Here is a 17,537-nt window from a genome sequence, read left to right as displayed (position 1 = left end):
TGTTTGAGTTTATTTGGTTACGGCAACTGAGACTTTGACAGGATGATGGCTCCCAGGAGAAAGCCCTGGAGTGATGCACTCTTGTCTTTGGGTCCTTCTGGGAGAAGCCACGTGGATTTCCCCTTAACTGGCAGGTGAGATGTTGGTGAGTTTCCAGGTTAACTGCTGGTTACTTTAAGGTGTACTTTAAAGGGTAATATAAAAAAAGAACATGGGCTTATTTCTGTGATCCTACACTCCTGGGTTTCTGTGATTTTCACATTAGGGAGAAGAGGTCAGAATCAAAAAAGGAACTCAGACAAAAGTGAAATTAGAAAACCAAAAGCCAACCATCTCACCGTTGTAGGGAAGCCTTCACTGCATTTTCCTCTGACACTTCTAAGAACGAGGGGGACCCTAAAGGTTGATTGAAAGGTCGATTGATGCTGTGTTTGAAAGAGTAGAATTAGATTTGAATATACTGAATTTTCTTCTCCTTCCTGAGTTCGTCTGGACCCATCCCTCAACCTCGACTCAGATCTCGGACCCCCTTGGCTTTGTTCGTCATCACAGTTTCAACCTTGGATCCCAACCTTGAACCACGATTCAGCCCTGTGCCTCAGACTCCCACAGCCTGGTTCCTGATCCTGTACGGCTCTGAGCCTCGATTCGAACACCAGACCACAATTCTGCTCTGCGGCTCTGATATGGACCTTGCAGTGAACCTCAACTCTCTCTCGTGGAACAATCCTTGGCCAACCCCTTACCTCATCAATTCCCATCCTACACTGGTGCCTTCCAATAAACTCCGGGTCTGCTTCCAGTACATTCCGTCTCCATGTCATTTCATGATACCGTTCTATGCAATCAAGAGGACAGAGTTCATAGGATAATTGCAGGTTGTCCCCCTCAAAGAGTGCTGGACCTGGTCTATACCAGTGTCCTTGGGGCGCGCCTATCAGTGGACAAAAACTCAAGACTAATGGACCAATTGTACTGAAGACATAAAAGCCATATGAAACGGTAAGAATAAGGTAAGTCAAGTTAAATTTGAGTCACAACAACCACTCATAGGGTAGTTTTTTTGGTAAAGGAGTGTATGGAAGTACTTTACTTTGCCTTCTTCTGTACATCTCTTTGGGTTGACATCAGTAGAACATGCAAGTCAGTTGAGAAGCACTGGTGTTACCCACTGTGTCGCTGTGCCCCTACATTGAAATCTACTGCAGAACATGTCAACACTTGCAAAACAATCGTCCAGAACCTATTTTTCTGCAACGCCCCAATTCTCTCGCCCATAATCGACATCGAAAGTTCGCAGCTCTGCAATGGATCAGGTTAGGCCCTGTCCTTGAGTGCGCAACTAGGTACCTGGAGGCCCTTTCACCGAGAACAATGACAGGAAAAGGTTTCGCAAGAGTACTTTTCTTCCATTTCCATCTGACGAGTATCTTTGAGCAGATTTTGACAGATCAGAGCCCTTTGTTCATGCCTAGGATCATAAATGATTTGCGTAAGGCGTAGGCTCCTCCAGGTAAAACAGTTGCGTGCCTCTTTACCATCCACAAAGTGATGGTCTAGGGGAAAGGTTCAGTAAGACTGCCAAAAGCTGGTATGAAAAGTCATAAATCAGGGTGATTAAAACTGGGATAGGTTTTTGCCCCAGCTAATGTTTTCACTTTGTGATGTTCCCCAGGTCTCCGCAGGGTTTGTTGCTTTTGAACAGCTCTGTGGATGACAGCCAAGACACTTGTTGGATGTAGCAAAGGAGGCCTGGCAGGAACCGCGCTCCCCTCAAAGGAGTCTGGTCACGCATGTTGACCGAAATGGAGACAATAAAATTTTACCAATTCCAGGTAGGGGAAAAAGTGCTGGTTTTGGTCCCAATTGACATTCATTTCAACCATCCTGGTAAGATGAATAAACTACCACCAAGTGGACAAGGTTAAGGACCAGTTAAGGGAACCTTATAACTGGATGCCTTTGTCCAAGATGACTTATAATGCAAGATGCAATACCCTCAGCCACTTACCAGGATCTGCCCATTCACACATTAGAACAACGTAATACACTCACTGTTTCAGCATCACCAAATCACCTGAAACACAGATCGTTGGATTGAGGGAGGAAACCAGAGCACCCAGGGGAAAACAGTCACAGAGAGAGCATGCAAAAGCAGCACAGAGACACTGGGGATCAAACCAATGTCCAGGTGTTGAAAATAGTGTCAACACCAGTCCAGGTGTTGAATATTGCCCCATGGCTGAAACAAGTGCACACACACAATGTCTACAACTGCTTGTCCCAAGTGGGGTTGCAGCAAACTGGAGCCTAGCCTGGCGGCGGAGAGCGCAGAGACACACCCCAGACGGGATGCCAGTGTGCCGCAAGCAAGACATGAACCCCAGACCCGACCCACAGCGGGCCCCGGACAAACCTGCTGCGCCACCACGCCCCCCATGTCGCAAGTACTCTAGGATTAAATGATTTTTCTCGGATCCTTGCAATATTTTAATTTCCGTAATCAAACTCTTTAATGTATGTTCAGCTTGTGAGGGGTTAATGTATCCATGCCAATATTTCGTGGTTTAGTAAAGTGCGATAAAGCAATGTAACGAACCGTAGCGTCTGCTGCTACGCTCTGGTGGCAGAAAACTGCCGAGCACAACAAACGATACGCACTTGGCCGGCGGACTGGGGTGCTTCAGTGACGCTGAGGCTCTACGGCAAAGGCCAGAGTCACCTTTTCTTTCTCTGGATGCTTAGGTCTTCTGGAGTGGGCAGTTCCCTGTTAGAGATGTTCTGCCACTGTGTTGCGGTGGGTTCAGTCTTCTATGCAGGTGGATGCTGGGAAATGGCGATAGACTGTGTAAAGTGATGAGGAAGAGTGGGAAGATGTAGGGAGATGAGTGAAAAGGGAACGGCAGTAACTGGGCCTGGGGAATTTTGGGCCAGGCTTTCCGGAGACCGTCGCTTGAGGAGTAATGGGTTACAGTGCTGCTCTCGGAGCGGATCTCTCCGTGTCCGTGTGTTTTGTTCCGGAAGGTCCCAGAGGTGGGAGATCATTTCGGAACAGGGCGGCGCCTTTAAAGGCGTTACAGGACACTCGTTGCGCTCGGAGGAACGGAATAGTCCGGAATCCCAAAAGGCTCCCGTGGAAAAGATCCAGCGGTGGAAGGAAAAAAGAAGAAATCCTACAAACTGTTCTATGTGGACAGGTGTAAAGGGCTCTCTAGCCTTTGATGGGGGGAGGGCGGGGTGCAGATATTTCAGGGAGAGAGCGCCGGGGTCTTCAAAGGACGTCTCCACCCCCCTCACCCCCAAGCCCTGCCCCGCTCTCTTTCCTTCACTCACTCTCAGGCAGCATCGATCACGGGGGTGGGGGTGGGGGTGGGCATCAAGGGCTCTCCTTAGTTTCCCTCCGAGGGGCCGTGCCATACGTCTCCACAGCCGAGCGGAGGCACCTGTCAGTCACCCCGCTTCTCCCACGTTCCCCGCAGTTCTTCTGGACCCGGGTCAGACCACAAAGCCTAGCGGAAAATTCGTCTTCCGTGCCGCAGCCTGCGAGCTTCAAACGCTCCAGCTCTGAGCAGCGATGCAGTGAAACTGTATCCTGCATTTGGCAAATCGAGTTTTCGCCATAATTGTGCATACCCCTCCCCCTAAAAAATCTGGAGAAAAAATCCGTAGAGCTCCACTGACATGTTTAAAACACTTGATTTCGATAAGCGTCTCCTTTCGGGTTCGTCACGGCGGCGCACCAGAGCTTTCCCCGTCAAACTCGGGTGGAGCTGAGTGTCATTTGGCCTTTGGAGAGCAGGTCAGCTTTTGGGTATATTACAATTTATTAATCTCTTCCAAATGTAATCAGGAACCTTTATCTGTCACATAAGCAGTTCGCAGGAATGTCGGGAAATCGTGAGGCCTTGTGTCGGAGTGACAGATGTAGCGGGGCTTTATAGTCTTTGTTGGTGGGAACAGCGGGCGGCACCAGGAGCAACCAGCTTTGATGTGCTGTGTCACATCTTTGCTGTATTTCTTCAACCCCCCCCCCAGTTCACAGAGAGTTGAAGACCCCCGAGAGCAGCAATGGGACAAATGTCACAGCAGAATTCTGTAGGCAACTCCAGATACCAAAGACCTTCACGCTGTGCCGTGACGCAAAGGTCGCAAAAATGCCGAAGTTACCGAGCAACGCATTTCTCCCCGAAAAAGGGAACCGAGTCGCGTAACTGGATGCGTGTAGATCATGTGAAGAAGCGGGCGTGGGGTGTAAATCGTCTTGGAACAGCACAGCTTCGGATGACAACATGTAGCAGCAAGGGGAGAACATGTTGCGGCTCTTTCCTCGAACCCTCTCAGATTCCAGTCCTCGGCAACTGAATCTGCACCGACTGGGTTCGAGTCGTCATCACGTGGTACCTGGTGGTATGACATGGCTCTCTCGCCGCTCATCTTTCCCGCAACACCCTCATCACTGACCACTGATTACTAAAAGTAAGATCGTTGTTCACTTTCTGGCCAGTGTATTGTGATGTTAATGTGTAATTTTATGATGCGTTTTAGGAACATCGTATGCGCTTTTGCAAAGATTTTTCTCCCCACTGTGTCATCGCATTTTTTGCCCTTGAAGTGTAATATTTCAGTTGTCTTCAAACAAATCTGAATGAATAAAAATCAGCTGTTCCACATCTCATAACCCCCCCCGCCCCCCCAGTGTTTTAAGTACTGTATAACTGAACTCACTGGCAGCACCTGGTGCTCATCTCCTCTTGAGAAGCTCTCCGAAGCGCAGCTGTCAGCCCTGGTGATGATGGATGTGGCTGTGGCTACAACATGCATTAAACCAGGCCGTTTGGTGAATTCTCACTGGGAAGGGATCAAGTTACTGTTATTTTCAGGTTACTCTCAGGACCCAGTTATATAAGGGTAGAGTGCACACGGTAGTGCAGTTATATAAACGGCAGCACGGTGGCACAGCGAGTAGCTGGGTGGTGTGAGAGAACGTGGGTTCGACCCCCACACAGTCTGTGTGGAGTTTGCGTGTTTTGCCTGTGGGTTTCCTCTGGGTGCTCTGGTTTCCTCCCACAGTCCAAAGACATGCTGTTCAGGTTCACCCGTAGTGTGTGTGTGTGTGTGTGTGTGTGAGTGAGAGAGAGAGTGTGTTCCACTGATGTATGGATGAGTGACGCATTATAAATAGTGTATCCAGCAGCGTAAGTCACTGCGGTGAATGAGGTGTGTGGGCTGATAACACTACATAGAGTTCATTGGAAGTTGCTTTGGAGAAAAGCGTCTGATAAACAAATGTAAATTTTGCAGTGTTGATTTGGCTAGCAGAAGTTCCTTATTACGGAAAGCAACTAATTTCCCTCATTTCTGGAATTACAGTGACAAAATGCTGCACACAGTGGAAACAAACTGTACACACAATTCTACACAGCCTGGAAACATTTGGTGCAGTTACCAGTCTCTGCCACCAGGGGGCGGAAATGTCACAGATTCCAGTTTCCAAAAAACGGGCTCGTTGCCGTAAAGGAGGCGACATTTCCGTGCTGAGGTCTTACGGAGAGGAAAGTGTGTAGTTTTAACCCAGAACAGCCCGGGTTCATAATCATAAAATAGAGAACATAACGTGTGGAAAGTGCAAAATGACAGAATGACCTCTCTAAAATGTAATTAGAAATACTTTCCAGCAGTCAAAATGTATACCTCACTGAAATTCACAGATTTGTTGTAGCGGCTTTCCTGCATTCCTATGTTCTTGATGTGGTTACGGATCAGTTTTTACCGCGGGCACATCTGTGTGATATGTGTCTCATCACTTTTATTATTTAACGATACTGGCAGTTCGCCGGGTTGGGTTTACGAAGCGCTTTTTTCTGCGGGTGGAACCTTAACCCTGTGACACACCTGCCCTCTAGTGGCCGAGAGTATGAATTGCAATTAAATGACATTGGCCTCTAATGATCACTGCACATTTACGTTTATTCATTGATTATTTCTCCAAAGTGACTGACAATTATCTACCCATTTACACGTCCGGGTAATTTAGGGTAAGTACCTTGCTCAAGGGCACTACAGATGGGATTCGAACGTGCATCCTTTAGCTCCGACTACTACACCACTAGCTATCCTCAGGTGTAATTTCAAAAGTACACCCCAAACCTTAAGTAGTTTAAGGAGGAAAAGTAAAAACACAAAATTTTGCAATGGTGCCAGATTCACTCTCCATATCTGGTGCAACGTGGCTCATTCTTATGCATCCCGACCCTCTGTCACACTAATACTTTGATACTTAATAGAGTGCGGCGCTGTGATTTGAGATGTTTACACGTTAACTTAAATGTCTCGTGGGAAATTGATGAGTGGAATTTTGTTTTTCATTTGTAAAGTCGTGGTCATTCTTTTGGTTCATTTTATCGGTTAAAGAAACGTCTTTTCATTTCTTTGGTTGTCTCGTTAAAGGTTTCCTGGGCGTTCATGTATATACAGTATATTGTAACGACCTGCGTTACTGGGGTTTAGGCGGGAGGATGTGTTTAATATAAATAGTTGGATTATGAGTGAATTCTAAATAACGTATTAAACCACTGGGGGCACTTCTGGGGGAAATGATGGGGCGACTGTGTTTGGGAGAGCCTGGAGGTTCTAAGCAGGCTGGGAAGGTTGGTTTGAAGCGCAGGTCCTGGAGGAAACGGGGTTCTCCCACTGAGAGCATCAGCAGTTCCCTGTGTGCCGGTGTTCAACCAAACGTTCGACATGAATGCTGTCTTTGCATCTTTCTTCGCCCCATGCAAACCCATGGGGCTGCGTGCCACAATGTACAGTGTATCTATATATAATGTACAGCATAGGCCATATATATAATACAGTATAGACTTGCAAATCCACCTGCCGTCCCCCGCCTTGTCGCAGCCTCGTCCTGTACGAACATGGAACAACTGAAATAAATTGAAAACAGGGAAAAACTACATGGTAACACCAAGTTTAACGCTACTAACATTTTTTATTGTGTATGTAACGATTTCACTTTTTTTCCGCTTTTGAAACAAAAACACAAGAGCATGTAAGTCCGGGAAAAGCAACTGTTTATTAACAGCAAGTGCAACGCAAACGGCGCAATTTGCGTAAACAGGGCTGTAGCCCATTTATTGCATACAGGTGAACTCGACTGTTCCTTCAACTTCTCCTCTCCACTCCTCTCCTCTCCCCTCCTTTCTCCTCTCCTCTATCCTCTTCCCTTCTTTCTCATCTCCTCTCCTCTCCTTTCCTCTCCTCTACCCTCCTTTCTCCTGTCCTCTCGTCTCCTTTCTCTTCTCCTCTCCTCTTCCCTCCTTTCTCTTCTCCTCTCCTCTTCCCTCCTTTCTCCTCTCCTCTCGTCTCCTTTCTCCTCTCCTCTTCCCTCCTTTCTCTTCTCCTCTCCTCTATCCTCTTCCCTCCTTTCTCCTCTCCTCTCCTCTTCCCTTCTTTCTCATCTCCTCTCCTCTCCTTTCTCTTCTCCTCTTCCCTCCTTTCTCCTCTCCTCTCGTCTCCTTTCTCCTCTCCTCTTCCCTCATTTCTCTTCTCCTCTCCTCTCCTCTATCCTCTTCCCTCCTCTCCTCTTCTTTCTCCTCTCCTCTTCCCTCCTTTCTCCTCTTCCCTCCTTTCTCCTCTCCTCTCCTCTCTGCGCTACCCACCCAGCGCGCGCGCCGGTGCCACGTGTGAACTCGGACCGCACCGGACCTCGGACCCTGCGGACACGTGTCAGAAAGCGCGCGTCCGTCGCCAGTGCTGGGGGTGGGAAGCGGCGTTTTCTCCGCGTTGCTTCCTTTCTTTCTTTCTATTCTTTTTTTTTTTTCTTTTTACATGTTTGTTTATTTATTTATTTATTTATTTTCCTCGGAAGAATAAAAGCAGGGAGGGGCGCGCGCTGCCGCCGCCGGCGGCGGCGGCTTCTTCTTCTTCTTCTTCTTCTTCCATGCGGAGGAGCGGCGATGGCATCGGCCGTCTTCGAGGGCACGTCGCTCGCCAACATGTACGTGCGCGACTGCTGGGTGAACGGGCTCCGGCGCCTCGTCGTGAGCCGCCGCGGCCGCCAGGAAGAAGAGTTCTTCGAGATCCGGGCCGAGTGGTCGCACCGAAAGGTGCTCTACCTGAACCGCAGCTACTCGGACCTCGGGCGGCTCCTGGCGAGACTCGCCGACTCGTTCCCGGAGGACAGACGGGAGCTGTCGGGCTCGGCGCTCATCCAAGGTTCGAACCCCGAACCGACCGACCGACCGACCGACCGACCGCGCGCGCACGTGTCTTCCTGCGATCGTTTTCATCAAGGCGCTGAACCTATAAACTAGTCTTGCGTTGCCTCGTTTTTTTTGCTGCACTGCTGTCACTTCGTCGCCGCAGTTTTTCTTACCTGCATTCTTGATTCCACCCGTAATACACACCTGTTTACAGAGCTGCGTCCGAGTGTGTGACCATCCAGGGACTGTCACTATTCTTGTATAACTGTTAAACTTATAAAATCCAAGTCTTTAAATCTTAATGAACTGCTAAAATGAATAAATGACTGTGATTTACATCCCTGATGATCCTACTTACCCACTTGGTTTAATCAGTACAACTTGGGCTTCGCTTATTTACACCTGCACTACTTGTGTTTCACACATCATTTCCTCTAAAGTAACATATGGAATTGCTCATTACACACATATTATGTCACGTGGGAAACACCGATTCTCTCTAAATATCCATGATTCTGTGGTAAAAGCAAGGGACACAAGAGATTCACACACTTACAAGCAGCACTGTATGCGGACGTTCACTTACCAGACTCTATACTTTTCTATCACTTTCCCTCCAATTAACACAAAGTCCCCAAGTATCTCGATTTTTTTTTTTTTCCATACTTTGATCCTGCTCAGATTGCTAAGAGATCGACATCTATATACGGAATAATAAGTTTACCTTTATTTACCTGACATCTTCATTCAAGGCAGGGTAGGATGTTCGATTTGTTCAAAAACCTACTTGGCAACGTGTACGCATTTATACAGCCAAGTATTTTACTGGAGTAATTTAGGGGAAATACCTTGCTCAAGGGTGCTACAGCTGGGATTTGAACAATCTGGGCAATTCAGGGCGTCAACCCTTTAAGGTTTTGCATCACTTGCTCTAGAATAAACTCTGATCCTTATTATCTGGATGTTTTGTTTGGTTCGGTCTGGCTCAGATCTTGAAGTTTTCCCAGAAATTTCTCACACATCTGTGTGTTCCTGCTGAGAATATACACCATGCAAACATACTTTACCACGCTCTTACAGTGTTGACTAGATACAGTAGATGAACAGAAAAACACTGTTTACAGGCTGAGGAAACAGGGAACAGATTCTCTCGTGTTGCATTTACAGCTCACCTTCATTTCCGCTCTTCGTTATTTTATTGACACTTCAGTTGATTTATGGATTTCGCCAATGCTTTTCTTCAAAGCAGCGTAAATGTCACACACCTCCACTTCCTCTCCATCAATAGTCACTGCACACACCGATCTGGCGAACTTCCTGAAGCGCAGTACCACGGTGAAGTCCTCTGCTGTCTTTCGCCTTTTCCGATGCTGCGGCAGTTGGCTTTGTTGGCACCGCTCAACAAAGTCTTCGAAGTCCCTCATCACTCTACTCGCCTTCCCGCCTGTCCGATACACCTGACTATTACTGTGCCATCTGCAAGCTTCTGCAGATGACATGACTGTTGCACCTGAACAGGAAGGGAGTAAAGAGTCCCCTTTAAGGCCTACCATGCCACCAACGTCAATATCTGGCGAACAGCTCCGTAGCCGGACATACTCTAATCCAACAGTCGCTCTGTAATCCAGAACACAAAGGATATATATATACAGGCAGTCCCCGAAATTACGAACGAGTTCCGTGCCCTGAGTCCGTCTTTAAGTCGGATTTTAACGTAAATCGGAACAGTTAGGTGAGGTGGGTATCTAATGTCAGTTTGTCAAATGCGTGACTTAGTATATCGTATATCGTGTACCTTTCTATGCATAAAAACATTAAAGAAACACTTTGGATACACTAAAACATCTTTAATATAACAATACAGTAATAATAATGCAATGTAATGATAATATATGGAAGTGGGGTGTGGTGGTGCAGCGGGTTTGGCCGGGGCCTGTTCTCTGGTGGGTCTGGGGTTCGAGTCCCGCTTGGGGTGCCTTGCGATGGACTGGCGTCCCATCCTGCGTGTGTCCCCTCCCCCTCCGGTCTTGCGCCCTGTGTCGCTGAGCTAGGCTCTGGCTCGCTGCGACCCTGCTTGGGACAAGCGGTTTCAGACAGTGTGTGTGTGAGATAATCTATGTAACTACAGTATTTATAATAGAGAGACACAGAAAAAGCTAATAATAAAAGTTACTACTGTCATGATGAACAGAGTACAGAGGAAACTGGACCCAAGTGCAGGATCATTTTTTCAGAATCAAAGGACTAGACGTGTTTTCGTGGTAGGGGACTGGCGAATGGTCGGGCGATTGGCGAACTAACAGAGCGGAGGATCCGAAATCGTGGTTGAGGGACAAGACGGGCGATCGTTATCAAAGAGACGTGGAACGGGACTGGGGAACGATGAGGGACAGGACTTGGAAGAGCAGAGAGGGGGAGGTTGTCTGGAGTGAGATTCCGCAAGTGGGAAGAAGTGTCTTTTGCAGCTCACTGCTCTCTCAGAGAGCGAGGGTGTGTGCATGCGTGCAAAACATTAAAGAAACTTGAATGTTCCCTTTTTCCATTGTTCGTTGGCGCTTCAGCTTTCGCTGTATTACTTTCTTTTTAGTTTCGCTCGTGATCGTTTCCCTTTTCTCGGATGCATCGCCATCATTTGCATCACATTTCCGCTTTGGTGCCATGTGGTGATAGGAGGGTAAAAACAAAAAAATTAAAGCCAAATAGAGTAACACGACACACTGTTAACGGGAAAAGAAGGAAGTCTGTCCTACCTCGGACTCACGCGCCCCACCCACGAGCCGACAAACTGAGGTAGACACACAATATTCTGATGCGCTTCGCAAAGTAGTGCCTATTTATTATTACAAACCGTTGTACATACAGTAACTTTAATTTTTAGTATAATAAGCGTAATTATGAAGATTTCATTTGATTGTTACTTAAGGGTGACAAAAAAAATCAACTTCCGGTCGGTAAGGGGAGGTTCGTAAGTACGAGTTGTACGTAAGTCGGACATTCGTAATTTGGGGACTGCCTGTATGTGTGTATATGTATACATATATATAATATATATAATATATATATAATATATATGCCCTGGACAGAGAGTCTCTGGAATCAGCCTGGACTTCATGGTGCTGAACGCTTGGGAAAAAGTAAAAAAAAATCTCAAAGTTCTGCCTGCTTTGTCCAGTTGGTTGTAGCCTCTGTACCACCGCCCACTCCACTACTATGGTACGCACACTGGAGTGGATCAACCGCAGTCTTCAGGTCAAACGTGGTGGAAAACGATGCAGAGCTGCTCTCCACTTGCGTGATGAGAGCGTTCGTGCCGGTTGGGTACCAGGACTCCTGAGATGGTCATGCCTATGAACTCAATGGCCACGTTTAGTGGCACCTCCATCTCCTCTGTGTCCATCCCATCGGTGGATGAAGGAAACGCTCTTTCTGAATGGGCTCCCACATCAACAGCAGCTCACTGGCTGCCATCTACCCTCCAGCAGGATGGAGGACGTGGAGGTGAAAACTGCCGAAGGAAACCAATGTCTCTCATTTCCTTGTTCCACTGGTTTTGAACATTTACCCACAGCAAGCTACTCTGACTAAGGGTTCCAGTCACACAGTATCAGGACAGGTAACATATTGGTTAAAACTGAATTTTGTCCACAGGGTTGCTAGTTCATATCTCGTGAGGAGCTCTGCTTTGAGCACAGTTCTTCTCCTGAGATGCTTCAGTAAACATCTGTCTGCTGTGGATACATAAGCATCTGCCTGGCAACTATGGTAATTACAGTAACCCTAAAGTAAACAATATTTGGGATTTTCCTGATAACTTTTTTCTTATTTTACCTTTATGGGCCATGGAAAGTGCATCAAACCAATTTTTCTCACCAGATTTAAATCTTTAACACACCCGTATACATCTTATACAGTACAACAGACATTGCCTGGAACATTTTTTTTAACTTTTCTGAATGCTTTCCTATGTTTTTGGGGTTTAACTGCCTTCCTGTTTGTGCTTGATACCATGGAAACAGGACAACAGGGAGGGGACTGTGATCTCACATGGAGAGCATGACACATCATTCGGAAGAGCGAATGGCTTCCTAAATTTAGCCGTCCGCTCGCGTTATTTGCGGTAAAACTCCATCAGACCACGTCGGCTTACACAGTGGTGAGGGTGAGAGTTATGAGCATAAACAAATTCAAGACACGAGGGGTGAAGCTCAAGAGTATGACCGCACTGTAGGACAGTGATTAGGGTTCAGGACTCAGTACCCCAGGGCTGTGGGTCAACTCGGGACACAGTGGTTACGATTCCTCAGCCGCTGTCAGATCCAAGCAGTTTTATATGAAGCCGAAGAGGATCAATGGATTATAGGGAGCGGCTCCGTAAATCTCCATAAAATAACATACAGTCTGTTCCACAATGTGTGCTCTAAAGGACATAGATGACACAAAAGAAGTGGAGGAACAAACAGTGGAGGAATTGAGGAAGACCAACAAAAAGTTGTCTTCTACGAAAGTTTGAAGCTTGTCTATATTTACATGCTTGATGGCCATGAGTTCTATAGCCTTTATTGCTTTATTGAAATTGCAACAACCACTGTTGAGCTTTTGGAGAAGGTAAAAACTTTACTGGCTAGGGGTTCCACCTGCTCTTCTAGCCTCAGTTTGTATAAGACATTGTCAAAGTTTCAGCTTCCCATTTCGTTCTTTGTTGAGGATTTGAAGATTGCAAAGGTCAAACTTGTTAGCTCTGTGCGACTGAAAGATGACATGAGAAGATCGGAAAAGCAAGAACACAACCATTTCAGGTTGGAAATGAAGCTCTGCAAGAGCAGTGGAATCTGTAGATACAGATTTTTTCCCCTTCAGTTAAAACCGTATTCTGAAGCTCTTCACATTGCTGAGTCAGCGGTTTTAATATTACGGTTTTAATAATAATAATATTGAATCTGCAGTTTCAGGTTTAACATATTGATCGTCATAAACAGATGGTTTTGATTTGTCGAGATTATCCATACAATAGGAAGTAGTTCTCCAACGTTGACTTGTTCTAAGTATAACCCAGAAGCGGCACATAATTAAATGTTAAATGAATTTGTGTTCTGTAATTTTCTTAAATGTTCCCATGAGGGTTTATTGTGTGTTTATTTTCTTGTGTTGAATATTCTGAAATACTAACTGCGGGAAGGGATTTGTGTTTCAGGATCTATGCAGTGTGTGCAAGTGTGTTTCCACTGCCTGCTGCATGTATTGTAGCTGAACGCAGAATTTTAATGAAAATAAATATATTTTAGGAACTGATGCTTTGGTGGGAAATTCTGGTAATTTTTTTTTTGTGCTGAGTTTAGTGATGTTTCTTATGGAAGATTTTTTTTTTTTTTTTTTTTTTTTTTTTTTTTAATCGAATTGGTGTTTGTTAATTGATTTTTAGGGGGGTGCGGTGGCGCAGTGGGTTGGACCGCAGTCCTGCTCTCCAGTGGGTCTGGGGTTCGAGTCCCGCTTGGGGTGCCTTGCGATGGACTGGCGTCCTGTCCTGGGTGTGTCCCCTCCCCCTCTAGCCCTACGCCCTGTGTTACCGGCTGCTTTGGGGAGTGTTTCTGTTTGCTTTTTGTTGTTTTGACCTCTGTTATGTTTTAATCTTTTATGGAGGAGTTGAGATTATGAATTATTTTTTTAACTCACTTTTGAACGAAGAACGAGTATAAAAGTAGAATGGCCACTTAATGAGTTAAATGTTGTTGCACTCAATAGTAAGCCCCTGGAAAGAATATATATTTGGCTTTTTGTTGTGTGTGACCCCGTTATACGAGTCTTGTGTGCGTAGCTGATGTTTTTCTAACCTAGCTTGGATCTGAGTTAGAATTTCATCAGAATTTATGATCTCATCACCAAAGATATGCATATTTCTGGCCTTGGCAGGACATTTGCACCGCACACACAAGTCAGAGGAGGTTATATTTAACTTTTTCCTTGCTTTCTGTCATTATATTTTGGGCTCAAGCACAATCATGGTGGTTTTCTTTTCTCTTGCGTTTCTCAGTTTTTCACAAAATTAACATCTTAGTTTAACTTTTGTAGTTTCTCCTCCAGATTTGTACTACAACAAGGTAGCAGAACATTACTGTAGCTTTATAAATTTAGAATATACTGTTTTGTTTTGCCAGCAGCTGTATGTTTAGTAGTTTTTAAGACTAGTACGATTACATTGTATCAGTTACTTGCGGTATGGGCATTCAAATGATTTACTATCCATTAGTCCAAACTGGGTTGTTAATATTGAAAATACATTTTCCTACAGGTCTTGTGAAGATCAAGGAGGCCAGAGATATTGAGGTCAGACTGAATGAAGTGGAGCGATTTCTAAAGAATGCGATCAACATGCCCTGGAAGGTGGGCCACACTAATGCAACCGTCTATAAACATGCAGATATACAGGCAGCAAGTGCCGTGGTTTTTGAGGCCGTGGACTTTCATCCGAAAGGTTTTTGGTGTGGCCTCCTTGAAGAGCACATTATCTTGGTACATATGTGCTGGTACGCAGATTGGGTGAAACTCCAAGCAGCTGTGAACACATCCAAATACAGGCACATTGCATTAAAAAGTCATATTTCCAGATGAACATACATCTCAGCTCCATGCATCTCCATACATGTGAGAATGTGCCATACTCATCAGAGAACATGTCTCTAAGATGCATGTGTGGTGCCCAGTTTTCCAGGTCAGAAGTGATGTTGACGTTCTTTGAGAGGTCTCCATTAGACCAGGTGCTAAAAAATGACAGTGTTCACAAGATCCTGCCATGCTTTCCGAGTACACATAAAATATCAGGTATCCTGTATTCCTTCATTTCCATTATTGTATATAAATACTGATAACTTAGTGGCTAATGATTTTCCTAGTATGTTCCCATTAATGCATGTTTATTAAAATAAATTTGCAAAATGATATCATAAGGATGCACAGTTAATGCATAGTGATACACAGTTAATATTACATGTCTGTTTTTAAAGGCTGAAATACTGTTTTCATAAAATGAATTATTGTAAAAGCTGGAATACAATTAACCAAAAGAATGGATTTCTTGTAATTTACCAGAAGCTGTATTGGCTTTTAATTTTGGTTGATTGTGACAATAGTCCCGGTTGTGAAGTTGGTTACACCGTTGTACTTTGATCCAAAGAGATCATGAGATCCCATGGGTTTTGTCTTGTGAATACTGAGGCCAGCGTACGCGACAAGAGTCTCCTACCTGACAAAGAAAGGCCCTCAAGCACAGATTCTGCCGAGCACCAGTGAGTGTCATATAACCATTCATTCATGCACGTTGTCATTCATTTGTTCATGTGTTCATGCATACTATGAATTTATTTATCTACACAGAATTATCTTCTATCAAGAAGGCTTATAAACCTCTGTCTAAAAACTTATTTCTTATGTACACATCACTGAAGAGTTTTCTACAGAATATGATTAGTTCTGACTCTGATGGTTGAATAATTTCTGTAACTTTCTGGTACAGATGATGATCAGAAATGGATTATATTAGTGAGTTGCAGTTTTGGAATTGAGACATTGCTGTAACATTTGTCACATGGTTAGTACAAACTACTACATAAACAGAATGACAATCCATGAAATAAATCACCGTCACAAATGACTCCTTGTGCACTGCATGAAGCTCTTAACAGCACTGGTTTCTCGTGGACATTATTATTATTATTATTCTTATTATTATTATTATTATTATTATTATTATTATTATTATTATTATTATTATTATAATTTAGCTGATACTTTGGTGCAAAGTGAATTATAATTTAAGGTTGTTATGCTAAGCTGCTTAAAATTTACTCACCCATTTTTACAGCTTGGTAATTTTTACTATACCTTGCCCAGGGTACTAGAGCAGGAGGTAAGATTTGCATGTAGGTCTTTTGATTTGAGGGTCACAGTGCAAACCACCCTGACTCCAATGTCTACTTGACTATGTATCGGACAGTACTAAAAATGCACGCACTCGTTGGTAGTTACATTTCATGAAATTCTGCAGTTTTCAAAGTGAAAAGGCGTGGCACTTCAGAATAGATTTCTAAATTCTCAATTATGTTTCATGTGACTATACCAAGCATTAAGTTTCGGGTGATATGGTCCTTCCAACATTTTGAACTTCATGAAATTCAAGTTTCTGGGCCGATGTTTCTTGAGCGCTGAGTGTACAGTATTCACAAATGTGTTACACTGGACCCGTCCAGGTCTGGCGAGGAGTTCCTGACTGCAGAGCCTGGAAGCAGCTCTGATGATGACCCAGAGTCTTATGTCACCAACTTGTCATACTACCACCTGGTGCCCTTTGAGACGGACATCCCGGAGTGATCCTATGGAGGGAGGACCTTGTCTGACCTCGTCTGTCCTACCAGATGTCAAGACAAAACAAGCAAAATGGAACTTGTTCAATGGCAGCGGTAATTGATAATGAATCACCTTGTATGTGCTTCATCCATGTTTTTTCCTGTTAACTGATTATTAATAGAGCTGTGCTCCTCTTCAAGCTCCAACTGCCACGTTGGCGACCATGTGGTAACTTCACAGCATTTCTCTGGTCCTTGTGTGATTTCTTGACTGGCTGGGTTCCCTGAGGTAGCAATAGCTGCTAAGAGTTGTATACCACACTCCTCGAAAGTAGGCCTTGGAGCTCAGCTTCTGGTCTTGGTGGTTCTTCTTAGCAAAGTAGTCACTTCTCTGACTCAACCCTAAGAAAAACATTCAGTCTTTATTTCCCTCCATTTTTCCACTATGGCATTAAGCCTGAACTGAGGGGACTGCCAACGTGCTAAGTCATTAGATTGCATTGTAAAATATTTATTTCAAAGCGAGTGGTCAAGTTTCTCAGTAGCAAGTGAGCCAAACGTACTTTTTTGGCAGTAAATGGACTGGAAGGGTAGGCAGGGAAGGGAACTTGAGAAATGTGGATGGATTTTTAATACTGAAAGGGCTTTGCTGGAAATGCTCTCATAGACAGTGCTGTTTGTCGCATGGATTATTGAGTTTCCTTTTGTGATTTACCAGCAGTCAAATATGAGTTGCTGTACCACAAAACCGCAGTTAACACTACAAGAATAAAGTCATTAAAAGGCCAAAACCTTAATTTATATTTTAATGTGCTATGATGTGAAAAATTCTATTTATTTTTCCAGCCATAAGATTGACAGACTTACTAATAGTGCTGCTTTATCGCATAATATTTCCACGTCTGTATTTACACTACATGAGCAACTTTGGTAATGACAATGAAATGTAAAAATGATATTTCTGAGAGCAATAAAATGAATTTGCTATGTTTTAATGTCT

The 17,537-nt window shown here is 44.6% G+C and overlaps 1 protein-coding gene across 1 annotated transcript; it reads left to right on the top strand.

Annotated features, from left to right (window-relative positions):
- Positions 1 to 7,620: 7,620 nt before the first annotated feature.
- Positions 7,621 to 17,453, top strand: LOC108942154 (PX domain-containing protein 1-like). Its single transcript, XM_018765295.2, has 5 exons — positions 7,621 to 8,214; positions 14,488 to 14,579; positions 14,900 to 15,017; positions 15,370 to 15,481; positions 16,442 to 17,453. Exons 1-5 carry the CDS (start codon positions 7,956 to 7,958, stop codon positions 16,560 to 16,562), a joined length of 702 nt encoding a protein of 233 aa, XP_018620811.2. The 5' UTR covers positions 7,621 to 7,955; the 3' UTR covers positions 16,563 to 17,453.
- Positions 17,454 to 17,537: the final 84 nt, after the last annotated feature.

Source organism: Scleropages formosus, chromosome 5 (genome assembly GCF_900964775.1).
Source record: "Scleropages formosus chromosome 5, fSclFor1.1, whole genome shotgun sequence".
In the NCBI taxonomy this organism is placed as follows: domain Eukaryota; kingdom Metazoa; phylum Chordata; class Actinopteri; order Osteoglossiformes; family Osteoglossidae; genus Scleropages; species Scleropages formosus.
This window is presented reverse-complemented; position numbering and strand designations above follow the sequence as displayed.

Excerpts from the sequence above, each read along its gene's own strand:
- LOC108942154 (XM_018765295.2), top strand. The coding sequence starts at position 7,956 with ATGGCATCGGCCGTCTTCGAGGGCACGTCGCTCGCCAACATGTACGTG. Across the intron at positions 14,580-14,899 it reads CGATCAACATGCCCTGGAAG|TTTTCCAGGTCAGAAGTGAT; the intron begins GTGGGCCACACT and ends TGTGGTGCCCAG. Across the intron at positions 15,482-16,441 it reads ACAGATTCTGCCGAGCACCA|GTCTGGCGAGGAGTTCCTGA; the intron begins GTGAGTGTCATA and ends GGACCCGTCCAG.